Consider the following 21,261-nt stretch of genomic DNA (forward strand, 5'->3'; position numbering starts at 1 on the left):
ACAAACAATAAACTGCATTTTGACAGATTCTGTTCAGAAATGCACCACAATTCTACTTTCATTTTCATAAATTAAGATTTTTTAGTATTATAATTTTTGTACTAAATTTGCTCTTAAACGTTTGACCTCTTGCGGAGGAGGCATTAGGAAGCGTCGGTGGTGTACCAGTGTTTGCAGGAAGTATCCTGCACATTGTTTTAATTTACAGGGACATGAGCCAAGACAGACTGAGAGGTAACTGTATAAACATGTTTTTGTGTTGGAGGGCCTTTGTTTCCAAGAGAGAACGCCAGTGTTCAAACTGGAATTATGTTTTTTAACAACAAGAAAACTTGTGACAAGGAAATCTAATGATGCCAGTTTGTTGTTTTAAAAAGGGGATATTGTTAAGATTACAATTTATTTGATTTTAATTGTCTGTACTGACTATTGAATTTTAAATATTTCAATGGATTACAATTCTGGCTAGGTAGTAAATTTGACACCACTACATTATCCAGAATGCATCCCATGTATTTAGTTTTGTGTTCTACTTTGACATTTCCCTAATAGGACACAATAAAATGACTCCACACCCTTCAGAGCAGTGTTTCTTGTTTCAGAGTTGTCTTAACTTGTGCTGCCACCCTTTGGTGTTTCTTTGTATCTACAGATAATTGGCTCATTGTAGCCACTGTGGCTGATAATCTGTGGTCTATTCAGTCATTGTGAATCTTTTGTTCTCCCATCTATGTATAAATCTTGGATCAATCAGATACGATGAAACAAACAAAGATTCAAATTGAATTATGAGGTCAAGTTCCCTCGTGCTATGAACAATATAAACGGTGTTCTTTCTGTCAAACATTTTTGGAACAGCACATTTAAATTCAATTTAGTGTTGATTTTGGCGAAATTCACTTTAGCTCATGGTAATAAAATATTATATGATTATTAAAGTGACAAGCTATGAGATAGGATTAAGGTGTCCCGCAGTCACACAGCCATTAACTGACTATTGAGAGCCATAGACACACTTTACTGATTTGAATATTACAGGAATATTACATGTATACCACATAGGACCGACAAAATACCAAATTAGAAAACAAGTCTCAAATCCCATTAGAGAGTCTTATATTCCCCCACAGGTGAATGTGCTGTGCTGCTGCTCACATTCTATAGGCCTACGCGCCTGGTCCTTATCCTCCATGGTGCTATTGGCTGGTGGATCTGGGGACATGCAGCCAATCACAGGCCACCTGGTGGTTATTAAAAATGCGGAGGAGCTGCACGTGAACGCCTCCTTTGCATGCCAATTGTAAAAGCTTCTTATTTTGTCAGGCCTTCGTTTATGGCTCTTTTGTATGTTATTGTCAGACTATTGTCAAATTGTTGTGATTCTGCTTTTAAATTTAGTCGATGAATTTCCCCTTTCTTTTTTTTACCATGGGTCCCTTAATACAGTGGTTCTCAAATGGGGGTACGTGAAGGCACTCCAGGGGGTACTTGAGATTTTTAAAGAATATATTTAAAATTAGCATCCATTCAAAAATCCTTTCAAAATAGTTATTTGATAAATATTCAATAAAATATAAGTGTAAGTTCATGAACTGAATTCAATGCCACAATGCAATCTTCAGTGTTGACAGTTTAATAAATCAGACACTGATGGCACAGTGCTGTGTATTACATCTTTTTTCAACCAAAAAATATTTGCGCTGGTTAGGGGGGTACTTGGCTGAAAAAATATTTCACAGGGGGTACATCACTGAAAAAAGGTTGAGAACCACTGCCTTAATAGGAAGCCCCTGAGTAAAAAGCTGCCATTACCCATCCTTCTGTCCTTCGCGTGGTTAGGGAGTCACGTTTAAGATTCACTTTTCTTTTGGGGTAGTCTACTGTGGTTTTATTTGTCTGTTCGCCTTGTTATTTTGTCCAGGGTCGTCCGTGGAGTTACATTTAAGCATGTGTATTTGTCAATTAACGAGTGAAATAAATCACAGTCATTATCAGTGGTTTAATCAATATCCTTCATTACTGGAAAAAGAGTAAAACTACTTGTTTTATATATATATATATATACACACACAGAACACACAGTAAAATAAAATGATCACTCCCCTAGACTAGTTTGGGGGTCCAAACAGGACTACATGGCTGCTTGTCCGTTCAGATATATCTGTTTTTGGAGCTCAGACGCTATGTGGCGCTCTCGCCCCGTTAACGGAGCTCGTCCTGCCCGGTGCGAAACGCTCTGACGGCCCGGAGTCTCTCTCTGGTAAACCCTCAGAAACTCACCATCCAGCGTGAGGGCGTCTGCGGGAGCGCACTGGCTGCTCGGGGAGGGATGGACGCCTCTGCGCCGATCCGGAGGACAGCTGGGGGTGTTTGTGTCGGTGGGAGAGACAGAGACTGAAGAGGCTGAAGGCGTGAGGAAGAGGAGGAAGGTGCAGTCAGTTTCGATTTAACTCCTCGACCGGCTGCCTTTACGCAGGGGTGGAGAGGTACAGAGTAGTCTGCCGCCTGGACGTCTAATCGGCTTGCCGGGAGGAGCAGGGAAAACCCTTTACCAGACTGAGACATAAGGGAGGGAGGGAGAGAGGGAGGGAGAGATCTAAGTCTGACAGGGACACAGAGAGTTGACCGGAGTGCCCGGTCATATCTGGATGTCCTGCAGCTGGAAGCTTCATTTTAACGCACAGATACAGACTGTGAGGAGGACTATCGTTCAAGCTGTTTGAATTCCACTTCACATCATGAGTGGACCGACCAATGGTAGGCAGTGTGTGTGTGTGTGTGTGTGTGTGTGTGTGTGTGTGTGTGTGTGTGTGTCATGTGCGTAAGTGTGTGTGTGCCAGTGAGATGCACAGTTGCAGGCTATGTGTATGTTTTCATGTGAGTCTGTGTTTGTATGTTTGCTGCTGCATAATCAATACCATGATGTCCTGGGAGTGTTTAACCTGAAGTAGACATAAAACAGCCCTTCACTGAGGTTATTGATCACTGACCCACTCATTGACACTGTATTTCATCATGTTATTAGCTCCGGCTCTCTGTCCACGAAGGTTAGAGACAGAGGCTGATATTGTGTATTTGATATATGTCAGCATTCATCAGTATTTTTCATCATTGCGATGATTGGAAGCAGTGTTGATTTCGGTGCTTCTGATAACAACCAAGGATTACTTCACTGGAGGACTTTCCACTGTCACAGGACCTCCACTAAATTCATCCATCCTTTTATTCAATAAATATCTCATTTGTTAATCAGTAATTATCGCAATCAAATGTAGTCAGGTAAGACACTCAGAGTCTGTGACAGCTACAGATATTTTGGAGAGAAGAAAGGAAGCCCGCTGTTCTTACATAGCCTGAAGACCAAGTTGCACATCTTTGGTCCACACTGTGCCAGGCAGGTATTAATATGTCCAAATGTCTAAACATAGAACCACATAAGGATGTTTTTCATTAATGTGAAACCCCTTAATCCCCAAATCTATTTCCCAAAAACAAAAGCGGCTCTGCAGACATAGTGAAAACTCGCTCCTCCTAGCAGCCACTCAGTTTTATAGCTCTCACCTAAGAGAGAAGCTTAACCTTAAAAGGGCTCCGGCGGGGCCAAACTCTGATGCAATTATGGATACTTCAGTGTAGCAGAGGGGCCCCACCTGAGCGACTGTAACCTCAAAAAAGGATTTCCTTTTAGCTGACTGGTTTGGTTCACACTAGAGGAGACCTTATTGTTTTTTATCCAAGCTGTTTAGTCACAAGGTAAAAGATCAGGGGAAAAAAAAGTGTTGCTGTCAAAAAGTGCAGACTTTGAAGCCACTCGCTGCAGAAATGTAGGCAAATAATATTCAATTTCCTTTTTTTGGTGAGTCTACTCAATGATTTTACTCATGAGTTTATGGATAATTTTACAAAATATAAATCTGAGAAGGGCATATCATTCTTCAGTTGAAGAGGCCACCTCAGAGTGAAATGAACGTGTCGAGGGGTCACAAGACGACATTTATTTTAGGGGTCACAAGTGGCTGCTGGTGGACGTTGTGTTGTGTGTGTGCTCCTGACATTATACGTGGCTGCTGGTGTACGTTGTGTTAAGACAATGTACACACACACACACACACACACACACACACACACACACACACACACACACACACACACACACACACACACACACACACACACACACACACACATTGAAGCACATAAAGTACATGTAGTACATATATATGTTGTCACCTTCATCAATTACATCCACTGTAAACTAGAACAACAACATTTAAACCTACTAATAATAACAAAGACAAACGAAAGAACACGTTCAGGCTGTCTCTTGCTCACACACACACACACACACACACAAACATGCAGGTGGCTTTCTATGTCTGTGCTTCCAGTCCTTGTGCTGCCATCTGGCTACAGAGCCAATGCCAGCTTCTGTGGTGCACACACACACACACACACACACACACACACACACACACACACACACACACACACACACACACACACACACACACACACACATACTGGTAGTAGAATTTGTAAGGTAATCTTTTTGTCCCATTTTTTACCTTTTTTTTCTCTTCCTCTCTCTCTCTCTCTCTCTCCTGAAAACATTTATAGATCTACAACTCTGTCTCTCTCATCAGCTTAACCTGCCGGCATGTCGTGTGAGGGTGTGTGTGTGTGTGTGTGTGTGTGTGTGTGTGTGTGTGCTGCCATTGCATAATACTCTTGGAAGCAGCAGCATTAACTGTAATGTAATTGAATTGGCTAGAATACAGTACAATCATTGCTCAGCACTGGATAGAGTTCAGTTGATTGTTACAGGAAATCTAAATCAATGTTGATCATATATGCTGTGTCAGTTACATCTATTGACTACTGTCCTACCATGACACATAGCTCTGTGCGTGTGTGTGTGCGTGTGCGTGTGCGTGTGCGTGTGTGTGTGTGTGTGTGTGTTTTAGACAGCATAAAGAAATTACTTGTTTTTCTAAAAGGGATTTGACCAGTTTCATAAGCGAGGATGTAAGAGGTGTAATCCCAAAACAGCCCCATGTGCCCTTTTCTGTCTCTCATATTGCGTGCGTGTGTGTGTGTGTGTGCGTGTGTGTGTGTGTGTGTGTCATGTTCTGCATGTATGTTTCAAGATTCAAAATTCAAAGCTTTATTGTCATGTGCACAAGTTGCAATGTACAATGCAAGTGTGTACAAATTAAGAACTGAACATAGTAAAAGTGAATGGAGAAGCAATTAGTATGAGTGTTCACCTAATAAAGTATAAAAACTGTTTACAGTTTACTACATTAAGTGTAGTTACTGTAGCAAATCAATAATACAAACATGTTTGAATAATTGTATATTTCCTGACAACTATAAGATCCTGAAGGCCATCATCAGTTTGAAATGTGTCTCAGTTAGTTAGTGTCCGTCTCTCTCTACACCTGTCTCTTAAGCTGCTTCCTTATAATGAATGGCTGTAAGTCGTCCTGATCTCCCTGGCAGAGTAACAGACTTTCCAGGTTGCCACTACTATTTACAAAGTCGATCACTAAGCCTTCTTCGTCTACCTTAAACCTTCAGTCGATTGAGTGATCATGTTTGTGTTTGATATTGTGTATGTATTTGTGTGTTTTTGTCTTATTTATTCACCAGGAGTGTTTGTCATAGCGTTTTTGTGGCATTAAATATAAGAGTATTTTTTCGACAGGGAGAACAAACACACATGTGTACTGATGTTTGAGAATGAGTCAACTTTAGGATCTGATTTGTTTTCTACTTCATATGCAAGACTTCATTATGATTAAAGCTTGTGTTCAGCTGTCACATGTTCCTGTAACAAGAAACTTGCCTGAAAAAACAAATGCATCTCAAGGTTTATCTTTTCGTGGCAGTTCCACATTTTTTTTTGGTCACCGGTTCAGATGTTTGAATTCAGTTGAAAGGGCGACAGAAGGAAGGGCTTCAAAATGACAATAAGTGACTTGTTTTTATCCTCTCCTCAGTTCAGTACCAGTCGGGCCTTTATGGAGGAAACAACAACAGCAGCTCTCCTCTCTCAAGCCGTGGAAATTCACCCATCGTGTGTGAGCGCTGTGGGGAGGTGTGTCGTGGGGAGGTGGTGCGCGTCAAAAACATACACTTCCATGTTCAGTGCTTCACCTGCCAAGGTAAGAAGCTGCCACACGCCTACACAATCACACAAACATGCTCCTGTATGTTCAGCGCACATTAACACCTCTTCACATGCATACGTATGGACAAACACTTGCATCAGCATCCATTCTCCACTCACACACACACACAACGTCTCATATTCATTTATTTTTTCTATCTTGGACTTGTGTGTTTCTTTGTGTGGATTCCACCCACATCAATTTGCATAATTAAATATTTAATAATTGCCAGTACTCAGACAAGAAGGAACCAGAACAATCGAATCAATGATGGCTTCACTGAAATAGAAACTGAGCTATGACTTCACCGGGATCAGAGTCGATGACAAACTGTTTTTTTATTAGAAACATTGGGCGACACAGAAGCATTGGTAATTGGATGCCACTGTCACCAAAAACAAAAAGTTACATGTGATATCTCCACAGTGAATGAAAGGTTGACAGATCTTTGATCTTTAAAACATCAGAAGCTTTTTAGATTTGGTCTTTATCTCCCAGCAGCCACTGCAGCACAATGACGCAAGTCCAACAATCAGTGCACATGTAATGTCTAAAAACCACAAAAACTTGACTTAAATAATGGGCTAAAGTGCCTTAAAAGAGCAGTAAAGTAATCTAATAGAACTTGTTGTGCTTAGCAAGGAGACAACAGACCTCCCCAAAAGAGGTCCGGTCCCTATATGACCTCAAATCCTAGAAAGTATTAACTGGCCTCTTGTCAGTTTGCAAAAGCAAGTTAAGTATCCTTGTAAGCCCATATGGTATTTACACTTGATACATCATGCATCTTGGGTCAGGCGGTATGTACTTTTTTTTGCTGAGAATTAGATGAGAAAATTGATACGACTTTCATGCTTGTAAGCTAAATAAAAAGCTAGAATGAGCAGCTGATTAGCTTAGCTTAGCATAAAGACTGGAGGCAGAGGAAAACAGCTAGCCTTGCTCTGTCCCTGCAGCACCTACGAATCTTGGCAGTTAGCATTTTGATTTTGTTTGTTTAATTCAAACACAAAAATAAATGTAAAAAAACATTGAGCTATTTCCCCTTTTCTTTGAGCCCTCAAAAGTCTAGGTTGAGTGTCACTCAGTGTTACTTTTGTCCAGGTGTGTGTGTGTGTGTGTGTGTGTGTGTGTGTGTGTGTGTGTGTGTGTGTGTGTGTGTGTGTGTGTGTGTGTGTGTGCAAACATATGAGTATTTGTGTGTCTTTGCATGTTTGAGCTCCACCACTGAGCAGGTGGGACAGATCTCACAAATATAGGTCTGGAGTCAGCAGCTAGCCTAACAGTGCTGTCAGCAGGTTTTCAGCCCGAAGTCAGACTCCAACCAGCTAACCTCCTTTCAAAGGGCCGGGACCCACACAGTCCCAAAACACTGTTTTCTTCTTCTTTCTCTTTGATCTGCCAGTAGCTTCGCCTGAATGCACCCAGCCACAAAGCACCAACGAGGAGGGTTTTCTACATTAAATCGTAAAAATAACCTGAGCTGAAATAACAGATTTGATTGTTTGTTTGCTCAATCAAAGCACTTATTTCATCTGACTGGACACAAGCTGGACTTATTGACGAAAGTGTCCTTCATTTGATATTAAAGTATTTATTATTATGGAAAATCGATCTTGCAGAGGAGGCTTAATGACTTTGCACTAATGGCCCGTATGTCAAGTAGACATCAGCTGATGAAGTGGACAAGAATCAAATTGTCAGCTTTTAGTACACAGGCGTCTTATTTTTTTTTATTCTTTCCTCCCCCTCTCTGTGGCTCTTTTGTCTCACATGCTTTGTTTGTAGCTGTGAATGTCAGAGAGTTACAATGCGTCTTTGTTTTGGTAAATGGTGTTATCTGCTGTTAGTGTGGCTATTTAGGATTGAAGAGATTGTTTTTGGAGAACAGTGAGGAGATTTGGGATAAATTAAAAATAAAAACAGATAAGCCGAGTGAGACATGACACTGCAACCCTGTGTGTTGGTTTGGGATTTTAATTTTTGTCTGTTATTGGGGAGCATAGTGACTAATTTAGGTTATTTCAAGTTTTGATAGTACAGAATTAACCCTGATACATACATTTTCTTCTCCTGATTTTAAGTGTATTTGTTGGTGTGGGCACTATTTAATTACAATTAACTATAAGGTGAGTTTTATCCACGCTAGCAGTCGATTGGTGGTTCACTACTTTAGTCCAAACTTGAATAAACAACTATTGGATGGATTGCCATTCAATTTCATACAAATATTAATGGTCAAGGGTGAATCAATTAGGGTGAATCAATAGATTCCTAATTGATTCCTCAACTTTTCATCTAGCGCCAACCCTCGCAAAACTTTTCTTTGTCAAATACTTGAGTTTAGGACCAAATCAGCGTCCGTCTCAGCTGTACTGTAGCTGCTAATAGCTGTATTTAGGGCTGTTTGCCTGCTAAAGCACTAAGATATAAAAAATGGTTAATACAACATAGCTCAGAGCACCACTGTGCCTAAGTTCAGCTCCCCAGAGCTGCTAGCTTGACTTTTGTCTTGTTAATCAAATATTGGACAGCTACTTTGTTGTTTGTATCATCCTTTTAGTTTAAGTGTTTTGGATATAAGGACAAGCTTCACATTAACTAAAATGTTTTAAACCCCTCTGATCCAGACGTTTAGAGTTTGTTAAAATGTAAAATGTGTGATTTTTTTAAATAAGACCAGTGACTAAATTATAAAAATCTGTTTCTTATAGGGGTGAGCGATGTGGGTAGAATCTCTGTATAGAATTGTATATCTCAATAGATGCACTGTGATATATTTTCTCAAAAATCAATTGAGAATTGTTTAAGAATAAAATATTCCAGCCAGGAGTATTTGCTCTTTTTGTTAATGCAGCAGCTGGATATAAGATGGATAAAGGGATGATATGTTATAAACTATATGTCAAAATGAGTAGACAACTTTATCGTCTCACAATCATTTTTCCCAACCGCCTTGCCATCTGCAGCAGCTTAACGCCTTTAATTAAAGTAACTATAATACCAACCTCCTTACATGCAGTTCTTTTAAGTGAACCCATCACATGGGACATTTAGAATTTAAACTTTTAATTTAACCACTAAAACTGCCGACTCTGCAATTCATATCTAACTGTTCTCGTAAAATCTCATAAAATATTCAACACTTTCATAAATATGTCCTCGTTTTAAAGCGAATCAGGCCAGTTTTTGAAATATTATGGCCATGTCCTGCTGGGTATGCAAATATTCAGTTGTAACTCCTCAATTTGCCAGCCAAATGTTAATATGTAAGTTCTAAAAAGCAAATACTACCAGTCCAAACAAAGTAGAAAAATTCTTATTGTGGCACATATTTGTACTGTTTATACCGACCGCTCCCTCAGTTAGACTGTAGACTGTTAGAGTCTCCCTTTTCTCCCCCCCACTCTCCTCATCTTTGATCCATCCGTCCATCCTGATCACACTCATGCAAATGCAGATGAGCTTCAGGAAGAAAATAAATCCCACGTTGATGATACGAATAGATGAGGGAAGACAGTGACGGGACGGCAGACATGCACTGGATGGATAGATCGATAGCCTCATTGATACCTCCCCTGGGTCCCCCAGTCTCTACTTCCACATCCTCATCCCCCTCGCTTTGCCGTCTGCTTCCCTTTCTCCTCACATATGATGCCTTCTCGTTTCCTCTTCCTCTAATCTCTCCCTCGACTCCCATCTTGCCTTTCTTTCTCGTTTCTCCACGTCTCGTCTTAGCCTTGAGTCTAAAATAATCCTCTCCTCTTCTGCATCAGAAAATTGAGCCACGTTCATCATCTGTGACCTTACAGCATCTCTCTTTGTAAAGAACAAACTCAGTCATTCCTGGGGAAAAGGACAAATATCCCACATATTCTGATTCTCACTGCGCATCCAACCATTTCAATCCCATTTATGGAGACTTTTATAGGATCATTTTCAGTTAGAGTCCCTCCTTGAAGGTGATGTACAACGGGCACACATTTAATTTACTTGGATGTATTGCACAACTGCAGGGTCTTCACCTTCTCAACAGAATATAAAACAGCCCCATGGTTCTTTTTACCAAGTAAAGCTTACTGCAAGGCCTGACCCACTTTGGTTTTGAATGAAGTTTGCACACCAGGAGCGGTGTGTTTTATCAGTATTAGTGTATGCTCAGCCATACAGACGGTCACAGATGGCTCTTTCTTCAGAAGAGACTTCAAGGACAGACTGCGAAGCATTAACCTCTGTATCAGCTCAGTTGTGCGGCACTCCTTTGTGAGTGTCCTTGTACGAGCATTTACACAGCGGCTCAGTGTGCTGCTGTGTTTTCTGTGCACGCCTGTACGTTTTCTTGTGTATCTGGAAGCTAAGTCAGAAAGATGAGACAGACAACATGCATTTCAAGTAGAGATGTTTCTTTCCTGATACTGATACCGACACCTGAACTTAGGAATCAGCCGTTACTGAGTACCGAGCTCATACAATAAGTTAAAAACAAATTTATGAGTGTGATATTATTGCTATCCCTGTTGCATGGCCTGGTTTAGGTAAAACCTTTTGTAAAAGATGAACAGATACGTACAGAGAATGAATGCCATATTCATTCTATTTATTATCTAGTTTGATGGTCAGTCATAGCTGAAAAATGAAATCTAAAGGATTAAATAACCATTCTTCAACTAAATTGTTAAAGTACAGCCACAATTTATAAGAAGTAAGTGAGATGGCTCATTCATTAGCTACCATTAGTGTTTTGGGACGCAGCGATCGTTTTTTTTCAGAGCTAATAATGTAAATAGCTAACGATTGAGCAGTCTCACTTCTTTCTCATCTCTGTTGAACGATCAGATAGCGAGTGACATATGTTGTTTCTGTGCTTCGTAAATGAGCTGATACCCGATCCAGCCTAAAATGAGGCATTTCTCATAGTTTCCGAACTTCTCTAGTATCAAGCCCCAGGACTTCTTGTTTCTTGCATCCATCTTCATTTATATCCTTTCTTTTTGCCTCTCTCTTTCATTCCCTACACCCTGTGCATGCGCCGCTGGCAGGTAAACAAAGAAATCATTATCTGTTGACTTTCTGCCAATTGTGTTTGTTAGCGTGCATGTGCGTCCAGACCCCAAGCACTTGAATCTAATAGGCTACAAATCACTGTTAACAGATGTAGAAGAAAAGTATTTAGATACTTCAGTGCCTCCAATGAACTGCAGCTGAACCTGCCCCCCTGATGAGCAGAAGGGAGGGGAAGAGGACGGCTGGTGATGAATGAAACCGATGGAGCAGAGAATGAAGAAGGGGATAGACACAAGGATAAAAGGAAGGAGAAAGAAAATGCATTGGGCATGATTTTATTTATTGATTTGTGTTTCTTTTTTTTTTTCTTTTTTTATGGAATTAACTTTCTGTTTGCTTACCCTACAAGCCTCAACTTCTTTCTCTCAGCTGTAGTAGAAAGTTAAAACAATCTTTAACTTTTTGCTGCAATTAAACAAAGAACAACCAAAGAATAAAGAAAACCCCATATGATCAATACACAATATCACAATCAATATAAACGTTTAGTTATTTTTCCCCCTGAAATATCTGTATATTCAAAATAACATTACATATTTCTTATGGCAAACCAGTTGCATCAAATAAATATGCAAAATTAACCTGCAAAAAGTGTGGTCAAGCAGTTCATTTTGGGATGTTAAATAGTCTGATTCTATTTCTTGCAGCATGATTGTGAATTTAAGGTTATAAAGAAAAAGTTTCAAGCACTTTTTAGTCTCCCTGCAGATCATGCACTTTCCCTGTGATTATTCTGGTATGCCCTTCAGAAACCCAAAACAAAAATTATGGAAACATAGCAAGTTCAACATTGAAAAGCCAAGGGTACATTGACAACCCAAGAAAGGCCTGTTCATATTTTGGATGTGACTGACATGTTTGCTTGTTAACCTAAATCTTGAGTGCTTGCCAGCATCATAGCACTCAAATTTCTTTATTGTTCTCACTTTTGATCATTTATTTTGAGAAGCACAAGTAAAACTAATAACATCAACAATGGCTCAGTTGCAGCAACTATTGTAATGAAAAGCAGCCAATAATCAGGTTATTTGTTGTGTTGACTACAATCCTAACCTAACACCATCTTTAAATCGTAAATGTATTTTGACTTGAATCTGCTCATTTGTTTGGGGTCCCTCACCACATTGCAAAACTTGTTTGGACTTGCCGAATGCTAACTGAACCACTGAAACTGGAGCAGTGATGGTGTCATTCACTTCTTACTGATCCACTATGACGGCTTACACATGAGCCATTTCTCAGTCCTTTAACTTTATTATATGGCCTGAATAATTTCCCGTAAAATCTCTTTTGATCGTTATTTCTGTCTGGTGAGAATAAGTTATACCGCTCCCTACACAGACTGAGTATGGATGTGCTAGACAGTGAGACGGAGTGGAGGCTGGATGACTCTCTTGATGGTTGTAGACGGTCATAAAAATGCTGTTACTCTCTCTGACAGCGCTTCAACCGTCCAACAGAAACAATCATCAGTAAAGGTTGAATTCCCTTAAACCCATGACTAGCTACTGTGAATCTGCTGTCTATGAACTGCTGTTTTATTTAACTGTCCGGTTATTGCTGACGTAGTACACAGAAAAGAGACCACATGTAGGAAAAACGTCAGAGTTTGGTGCAACAGGTGAGGTCAGGCAATGTCAGAGTAAGGTCATGTGGGGTCATGAGGATTTTTCTTGAAAGGTCTGGCATGGAGGCGACTGACATGTCTTTGACCTTCTTGACAATTAAGCTTCAGTCTACAAGTTAGCTTTGCTAATAGTTCATCTTTCCGAGGAGCAAAGTTTCAGTATGAGACCTGAAATAGGTTAATGACCGTCTAATGAAGATGCACTGACAGCAAAGCAAAAGTCTTGCACAGCTGTGCTTTGAGCAAAATGCAAAAATGCTTGCAATGACAATCCGTATGTCCTGATGTTTATCAGAACTATGTTCAACATTCTTATTTAGTATGTTAGTATGCTGCCATTCGATAATGTGCACATTTGTGTGAATGTCTGCACAAAATTGTATTGCATCCATCCAATAGTTGGTGGACTGGTAGACTTTTGCCTTCCCTAGAGCCATGTCATCAGCATGGCTAATAATACTAGTCTAATAAAAACACCAGTTAAAGTGGAAACTCAAGGAGCAAAACAGATCAGACCTATATTTAAATATTACTTGGAAGTCTTGAAATGTCAAAATGATGACATAAAAAATATCTCAGTTGAATATGAAAATAAATGTCAATAAGCACAGCCAGTCTAAATGTCCATGCATGGATTTTGTTCTGTGAGGACAGTTTTTGGAAAATGGCCTGCGATCTGAAAATCCAAATATACCAGAGGTCCCTCAAGAGACCAGCCAAGCCTCAACTGCTCCCTCTCTTTCCTGTTTGCCTCCACATCTTAATAGCTTTCCATTAAGACAGTGATGAATGTGTGAATGCTATCAGCAGAGTGGAAAGGGATGAAAAGTACCCGGCTATCATCCTCAAGTGTGTGTGTCTCTGGGAAACAGAGAAAAAGAGTGTATCTTTATCTATATGAAGGTTTGTATATATCATGGTGTCAAAGCTGGCTGAAAACCACCTAACTCCATTTTCTGAATCCCAGTGGGTAGTAAGAAAAAATCTTGTTGAACATCATTTTGTGACCAGCTTTAGTCTCAGGCAGACCGATAAAGGTCAGGCTGGCATTTCGAAGTTGTGCGACAGCAGATTTGCCATGACAAGACTGCAATTATCGGAGACGGAGGGGGAAAACAAAAATACTGTACAGCGTTTCCCTTGTTTGAGAATGATGCTCTAGTTTTTATTTACCATATGTATAAATGGATTCCATCAAACTAACACAATTGTAAGAATATTGTTCTGTTATTAGACAATAATGAAGATTAACTTAAAAGCACAACATCTGTATTTAAAAATCACCTCCTTAGAAACAAATTTTAACATGTATGCTGAAAAAGGACTTAGACTGGTCTGTGTCCTGCAGGTAGAATCCTGGAACTACAGTTTAAATACAGTGAGGAATGTGTAGGAGCTCCATCCTGGTTGAATGTATTTCTAGCATAGTTCAAAAATAATCAGAAAAAGAAAAAGGAGAATACCATAATACTGGTTTTTCATTTCCCGTAATAATGCCTTTTATGTCACTTGTAAAGCCCTTTGTGCCTTGTTGTTGGAAGGTGCTAAACACATAAACTTGCCTGGATGCAACAATCTGTCTGTACTTTACAATTATGGGGCTCTTGGCAATAATGGTATTTTTTATGGGAAGCAGTTTGTGGATGTAATGTAATTGCAGGTACTCCAGTGACAAAATGTGCAGTGAACACAACACCAAGTTAATATCTACATAATATTACAATAATACATACATAACATGAGTCCATGGTCTTTGGGCTTATTAAAAGTATTTCTCTCTAAATGAAAACCAAAAGATTCATGGGTTTGGCTCCAGGCTTATATGTTGAAATCTAAACTACAGTTCACTTAAATGTTACTTTACTGTCCATAGGACTCAGGTTGGCTCCAATAGACACATACATTAGGCAGCTGGACTGCTTGTCTTGCTCCCCAGTGTCTCTCTCTCTCTCTCTCTCTCTCTCTCTCTCTGCTCTCTCTTTCTCTGTCTGAGCCACTTAACACACTAGCTCTCATCAGATCAGATCCATTCACTCCATCGGGTTTAGAGCCATTAGCTTAATTATAGCCCAGACATTCAATTCACTGTCAGATATTTTGATCCGTTGGCTGCCTTTCAAACGTCTAACTTAGTGTATTTACAGGTTGTGTCATGGTGCAGTTTAAACATCCCCTGGCTGAGGCTGTACACTACAGATTAGAACATGACAGATATGTTGACTTGTGCACAGCTGAATGGGTAAAGCATGGCACTGACAATGATAGCTTGAGTGATTCAATTAATTTAGGGGACATGAATGAAAAAATCTGTTGTGGATCTCGAATCGCTGTTATATAGTGTTTAGAGCACAACCGATGGAAGGTGAGAAAAAGCTCCCTGCCTCCCTTATAGCTGGAGTAAATCATCGTTCAGCTCCTTTTTAAACGATCTAACCAACCAGCTCAGCAGAGAACACGTCATCCTCCAGCACAGCTGCACCAGAAGCAATCATTTGGCTGAAGGACTTTGCATTTGCTATATAAAAGCCATACATCATGCTGTCAGTGTATGTAGTTAACACAGTGGGAGCGCTCACGTGTCCCTTTGCCTGGACATGTATCCATCACACTACACTCCATAGATGCATATAAACATATTTCTGGTGTGTAAACACTACACAAGCAGGTTCTTATTAACAAAAGCTGGTTTACACTCAGGCACACATAGCTCATATTTTCATACATTACATGCACAGGCAACCAAAACGTACTGTAAAAAAAAAAATGAACAGATTAGTTGGTTACTGGTCTAATCCTCAAAACCAGATTAGAGTATTAACCCTTTAAAGGTCAGGAGGAACAACAGATTGCACTCGTAACAACCCCACCCCCTCCACTATCACACACACATGCTAAATACTTGCCATGTGTACTGTTCACTACCCTCAAACCTGGCTGCCAGTTGTATAAAAATAAACATAGTGTTTGTCTTAAATATACATTTAAATCAGACTTTCTATATAGTTAAATGTACCTGTTTCATTAAACTTCCCTATCATAGACTGTATTTAATAAGTTCTCTATAAGTGAAAATGTAAGACTGATGCTGTTGTGGACTGCATTATTGGTGAAGAAGAGCAACAATGGTGGGTGCAATAGCAACAGCGTCAGCAATTCAAGTATGGGAGAAAATAAAACAGAGGTAAATAGCATAAATACAACAGTTGTCAGGACTGTTTAAGATGTCCAGAAATAATAAGGCCTGTGGTACAAGCATCCAAAAATGTATGAAGGAAGAGTTCAAATGGTTAACAGTTTAACACTGGCTAAAATTTAGCTAAAAGTAATGGATAAACAAATGAAATGGTGAACGCTACCTAACTACCTAATTTTATGCATAAACAGTCGAAAGTAGTTAATGTTAACTAAAAGTAATGTTAATAGATAAACAGTTGTAATAGTTAGCTAAAAGTAATGGATACACATTTAAAATAGTTCGCTAAAAGTAATGGATACACATTTAAAATAGTTTGCTAAAAGTAATGGATAAACATTTGAAATAGTTAGCTAAATATAGTGGATTAACAGTTGAAATGGTAAGCTAAAATTTGGCTAAAAGTAATGGATAAACAGTTGAAATAGTAAGATAAAAATAAGCTTAAAGTTACAGATAAACAGTCAAAATAATAAACCAAAAGTAATGGATAAACAGTTGCAATAGTTGGCGGAAAATTAGAAAAAACATGAATTAACTGTTAAAATGCTAAGCTAAAAGTTAACTAAAAGTAATGGATAAACTTGAAATATTTAGCTAAAGGTAATGGATGAACAATTGAAAAAGTTAACTAGAAGTATTTGATGATCAGTTGAAATAGTAAGCTAACTGACTTTCTAACCGATTATAGCAAGAAAGCTCTCACCCCAGGCTAAGCTAGTGGTGGAGGTTTCTACCTTTCTCACATCAAATTAAATCAAGTCTTCATATTTTTGCAACTGACATGCTTAATTAGTCTTTATGCAACTGCAGAAGTTGAAACTTTTAGATTTGTAGATGAACACTGGTGTTTGTGTCAAAGCAGACTGGCAACTCAACTTTCTTAATTATAGTATCATACATCGGGATCTTATGTATTAATTTAATTATAGGAATAATTGTCTCAGTGATGAGAAATGCATGATGCATACAAACTACTTATCTGACCAGCTCTTTTGACCTTATTTTTGTTTTTGTGCTGTAGAGCTTTTCTTTAGAGAATGAGTTTATATCAACGCTGCCACACAGCGACTACATACTGTACCGTTTTCTCTCCTTGTATTTCTAAGGAATGACATGTTTTTTCCCTCTCTGTGTGTCCAGTTTGCAGCTGTGATCTGGTGCTCTCAGGTTTCTTCCACCACTCCGGCGAGTACATCTGTACAGAGGACTACCAGCGGCTCTACGGGACCCAGTGTGACAGCTGTGAACAGTACATCACTGGGGAGGTGGTATCTGCCCTGGGGAGGACGTACCACCCGCACTGCTTCGTCTGCAGCATCTGCAGGTATAGTCACAACATACTCCTGTAATTTCTTGCCTTGAATTCAGAAACATCCTTTTTTTCTGCTCTGGGAATTCATTTAAAGTACTGGAATACAATATATTTTAAACATAGTATGGTTGCATTGGTAGAAGTAATAGAAGGAGAATTGGAATTAAATATTTCTTAAATATTTTTTAGCACCATTGTTTACAGCTCTATGTGGAGTCGTCAGGGATCCTCTTGGCACTGCTTCATCTAAACTTGTGAATACAAAAACAACTGATGAGATTCTCACAGAGCCCCACATACTGTGGTTTAATGACTTTGCAAGTCTGTTCACAAATGTTTGCATACCACAGGTGGCCCTTTACAATTAAAATGCAATGAGATATGAGAGCTGTGGAACAGTAAATCCCTGTGTCTGTTTGGTATCACTGACCAGTATACACCAAAGCTACTGCACAATCTTGACAGGGCTAAGAAACACTGTCGGCGAAGTTTTAATTGAAACTTTCACAGTCGATACAACTTGTTATAGCTAATTAAAAGTAACAAATCAAAGTTTATTGCGGGGTGCCTTTGATAGATTTGTTTTTTTACTGATAGTAAATGGCAAATGAAGTGCCTACTATCTTGTGAGTTAAAGGGGTACTCTGGTGATTTAGCCTCACACCTCCTTAAAGTTTGAGGAGCTTGTCAGAGATAGATTTAAAGAGGAATGATCAAAACCAAGGCAGCTATCCTGAGTTTGAGTATATGAAACCTAATATGGGTCACAACCTAAAAACCCTGGACTCTACAACTCCCATAATGCAAGTTGATAGCGTATTTCCTTCAACCACGCCTTTCTAATAAGCTCCCTAATTTTTTTAACTCAACATGACATCACCAGGGGGATTTTCATAGACTGTACATAAGAAGTGAAAGTAATCACTTTGACATCACCTTTTGGTTTGTGGACTTTTGTTTTGGAGCCTTAAATTAATTTTTTTAGGCGACTAAAAATGTTACAATTAACTATAGTGAACTGGAAACACACTGTAAAAGTTCTAAGATGAAAACACAGACAACTCCTCAACTGGACAACGCCGTGGTAGCAACCTGTCAATCACAAGGTAGCCACGTCCTAAAGCATACTCTGCTTTATGGTGCAGAGTACCAATTAATTACCCACACTGGTAAGGGCCTCAGTGTAGGCAAGAAGATGATGAGATACCTTTATGTATTATATATCATATAAATTCAGTATTGGCTTCAGTTCACTGACTGGTGAGTGAAGTGTGACTGGTGAGCTGCACAGTAAATATAATAATATAATAATAAAAAACTGTCAGTGAGAGTGTTAGATGAAGAGATGGATCATTAGGTTTTTGGGTTGCTTATATTGGCAGTTTTTCTAATCTTCCCATTTGTGTGTGTTTGTGTGGATGTGTTTGTGTGTGCACCCACTCTACTGAATAAGAACACTTTACTGAAATTTGAATGAAGCTTATTCATTTTGAAAATGTCTGTGTCAGCATATTGCAATAGAAATTGTGTCTCTCCAATGAATGTTTGTCCAAGCATTGACCGAACTCTCACAACAACCTCTCTGATGTGAGTGTGGAACTAAAACCAATAGAGCGGACATGTAGCATTATATACAGCTGAGCAGTATATTGAGTTTGACTTCCAATGTGTGGGACATCAACTAGACAATGTGACATGTAGCAACTAAACAGATATCAAAAAAAGGTCCTCTAGTTAATGTAATGTCATTGTTTTTCCAGCTATAGCAAAGCTATTGCAAAGTTGTTTCTCTTTTAGTACAGTTGTTGCATCGTAGCAAAGAAGTTGGTTATCAGATGGATGCATGGCCTTGTCACCATAGTTACACATGCAGGGTGGCAACCTGCTATCATTTCTAAGGTTGTTTACTGACAGGATGCAAACACTAGAAATGTTCTCACTGGCATTAGACAGATCAGTTGAAAAAATCTTTAATTATATATGAGAACATACTACTAATAATTGATAACGACACAAAACAATGTTGAATCACAAATGTACTCAGGATGAACTTCCAGTGTTTCTGAAGTGACTGTAGAACAGTAGCAGCTACTTTATCATTTATCAGCCTGTGTGTTGCAGTTTTCTTATTTTCTACCAGAGGAGTTTTGGACATCTCGGCTGTGATCTGGATACAGATCTGTGTACAATGAAAAAAATTGTATTCAGCTGTGGCTGCATTGCAGATGCTCACCTCTGCCCTCACACTATGTGACTACAGCTGGGCCTTCAGGCTAAAAGACATTTACTGTTTGTCTTGATTTATACTTCAATGCCTCTTTGCATTAATATTCCAGTCCAGTCTGCTAAAAACATATTCTTTGAAAAATAATGTGCATGTGTTGGTGCAACCAAATATGAGAAATATTGGGGACCACACTCCACTGCTGTTTCTTTGTTTGGGAAGAACCCTGAAAGATAATCACATATATTGTTAGATACTGAAGGTCCATTGATCTACTTTGATTTTGAGAAACAGATTTTGAGAAACAGTGAAAGTTCTTTGGGACAAAACAACAACAAAAAATCTCCTACTGGTGTTAAACTACATAAATACTCCTCAATCTCAGCTTTTTCAGTGCTATGAAAACCCCAGCTGCCATTCCATTCAAACCAATTATGTTAGGATAAAAATATCAGTTGCATTTGTCAAAATGTCTGCGAAAAAACCTGTTGTATCTATCTACACAGACAGATACTGCACCAATAGGGAGTAAGAAATGTTATTTTATATTCTGGGTGAACTGACCCAAGTAGAATTTATGCAACACCACATCTGCAAAGCTTTACTCAAACTTTCTGTGTGTGTGTTTTCAGGAGTCCGTTCCCAATTGGAGACAGGGTGACCTTCTGTGGGAAGAAGTGTGTATGTCAGCAGTGCTCACACACTCTGAAAAGTGACAAGCCCGTCAAGGTCCATGGACCAAGCTGTAAGAACCAAGCACACACAAATGTATACACACACACGTGCAACCCTAACCCTGACCCACTCCATACTTACACTGTTAATTAGTGATGTAAAATACACTGTATAAGGGATAATTCAGTTATACAAAAACAATTCATGAAGAGAAGTTGTGTTATTTTTGGAAGCTTGTGTGGTACCATAGCTACATGCCAGCAATCAATTCAGTTCACATTTTGAGTCATGACCAAGATCAGAGTATATCGAGATAGAGACAAGATCAAGACTTTGAAGGGTTGGGATGAAGTCAAGACCAAGGCAGAGCGAGTCAAGATCTAAAAGATCCACATTCCCATTCAAACACCCACAGAGTGTGTGTATGTAAAAGATAACCATGAAAAAATGGGGCTTTTCTTTTGTTTTCTATGAGCAATCACAGTACTGATTTTAACAAATAAATAAGACGAATGCATAGGCAATTCAGTGGTATCCATGCAGTTGCGGTCTTGAAATAAAATCACATCAGACAAGACGAGTAAAAATGCGGTTTATTCCGAGGCAGGGCTTAGACCTTCAAAAAATCGTTTGAGACCAGTCTGGAGACCCAGATCAATCTTGAGTACTAGAGCACGGGTTTGTACTGTCGACACAAATCTTTCAAAACTGTTCACAGATATAAAGTTTCATTTTTCTTTAAAAAGGTTACGTAGTTTCTTACAACACCCGATGCACTGCAGAGTAAATAGTGTATTTGTTGCTGACTGTTTCCATCTGTGGAATAAAACACATTAAGTGCTGTAGTGAGTGCTTTAAATCAGCAAAAAAGTGTAAATAGGAGTGAATGAAAGTAAACCACAGCGCTCATATTCATGGTAATGAAGGGACATGTCACCCAGTGCATCTCTGTGAGGTTTTCAGACAATTGCCGGCTGGCACAGAACAATA

The 21,261-nt window shown here is 39.2% G+C and overlaps 1 protein-coding gene across 1 annotated transcript in view; it reads left to right on the forward strand.

Moving 5' to 3' along the window:
• Nucleotides 1-2,738: 2,738 nt before the first annotated feature.
• LOC129113505 (actin-binding LIM protein 3-like) overlaps nucleotides 2,739-21,261 on the forward strand; it is a 39,052-nt gene continuing 20,529 nt past the window's right edge. The window contains exons 1-4 of the mRNA XM_054625837.1: nucleotides 2,739-2,757; nucleotides 6,003-6,167; nucleotides 17,201-17,384; nucleotides 20,229-20,341. Coding sequence (XP_054481812.1) covers nucleotides 2,739-2,757; nucleotides 6,003-6,167; nucleotides 17,201-17,384; nucleotides 20,229-20,341 — 481 coding nt within the window. The remainder of the gene's footprint in view (nucleotides 2,758-6,002; nucleotides 6,168-17,200; nucleotides 17,385-20,228; nucleotides 20,342-21,261) is intronic.

Source organism: Anoplopoma fimbria, chromosome 24 (genome assembly GCF_027596085.1).
Source record: "Anoplopoma fimbria isolate UVic2021 breed Golden Eagle Sablefish chromosome 24, Afim_UVic_2022, whole genome shotgun sequence".
In the NCBI taxonomy this organism is placed as follows: Eukaryota; Metazoa; Chordata; class Actinopteri; order Perciformes; family Anoplopomatidae; genus Anoplopoma; species Anoplopoma fimbria.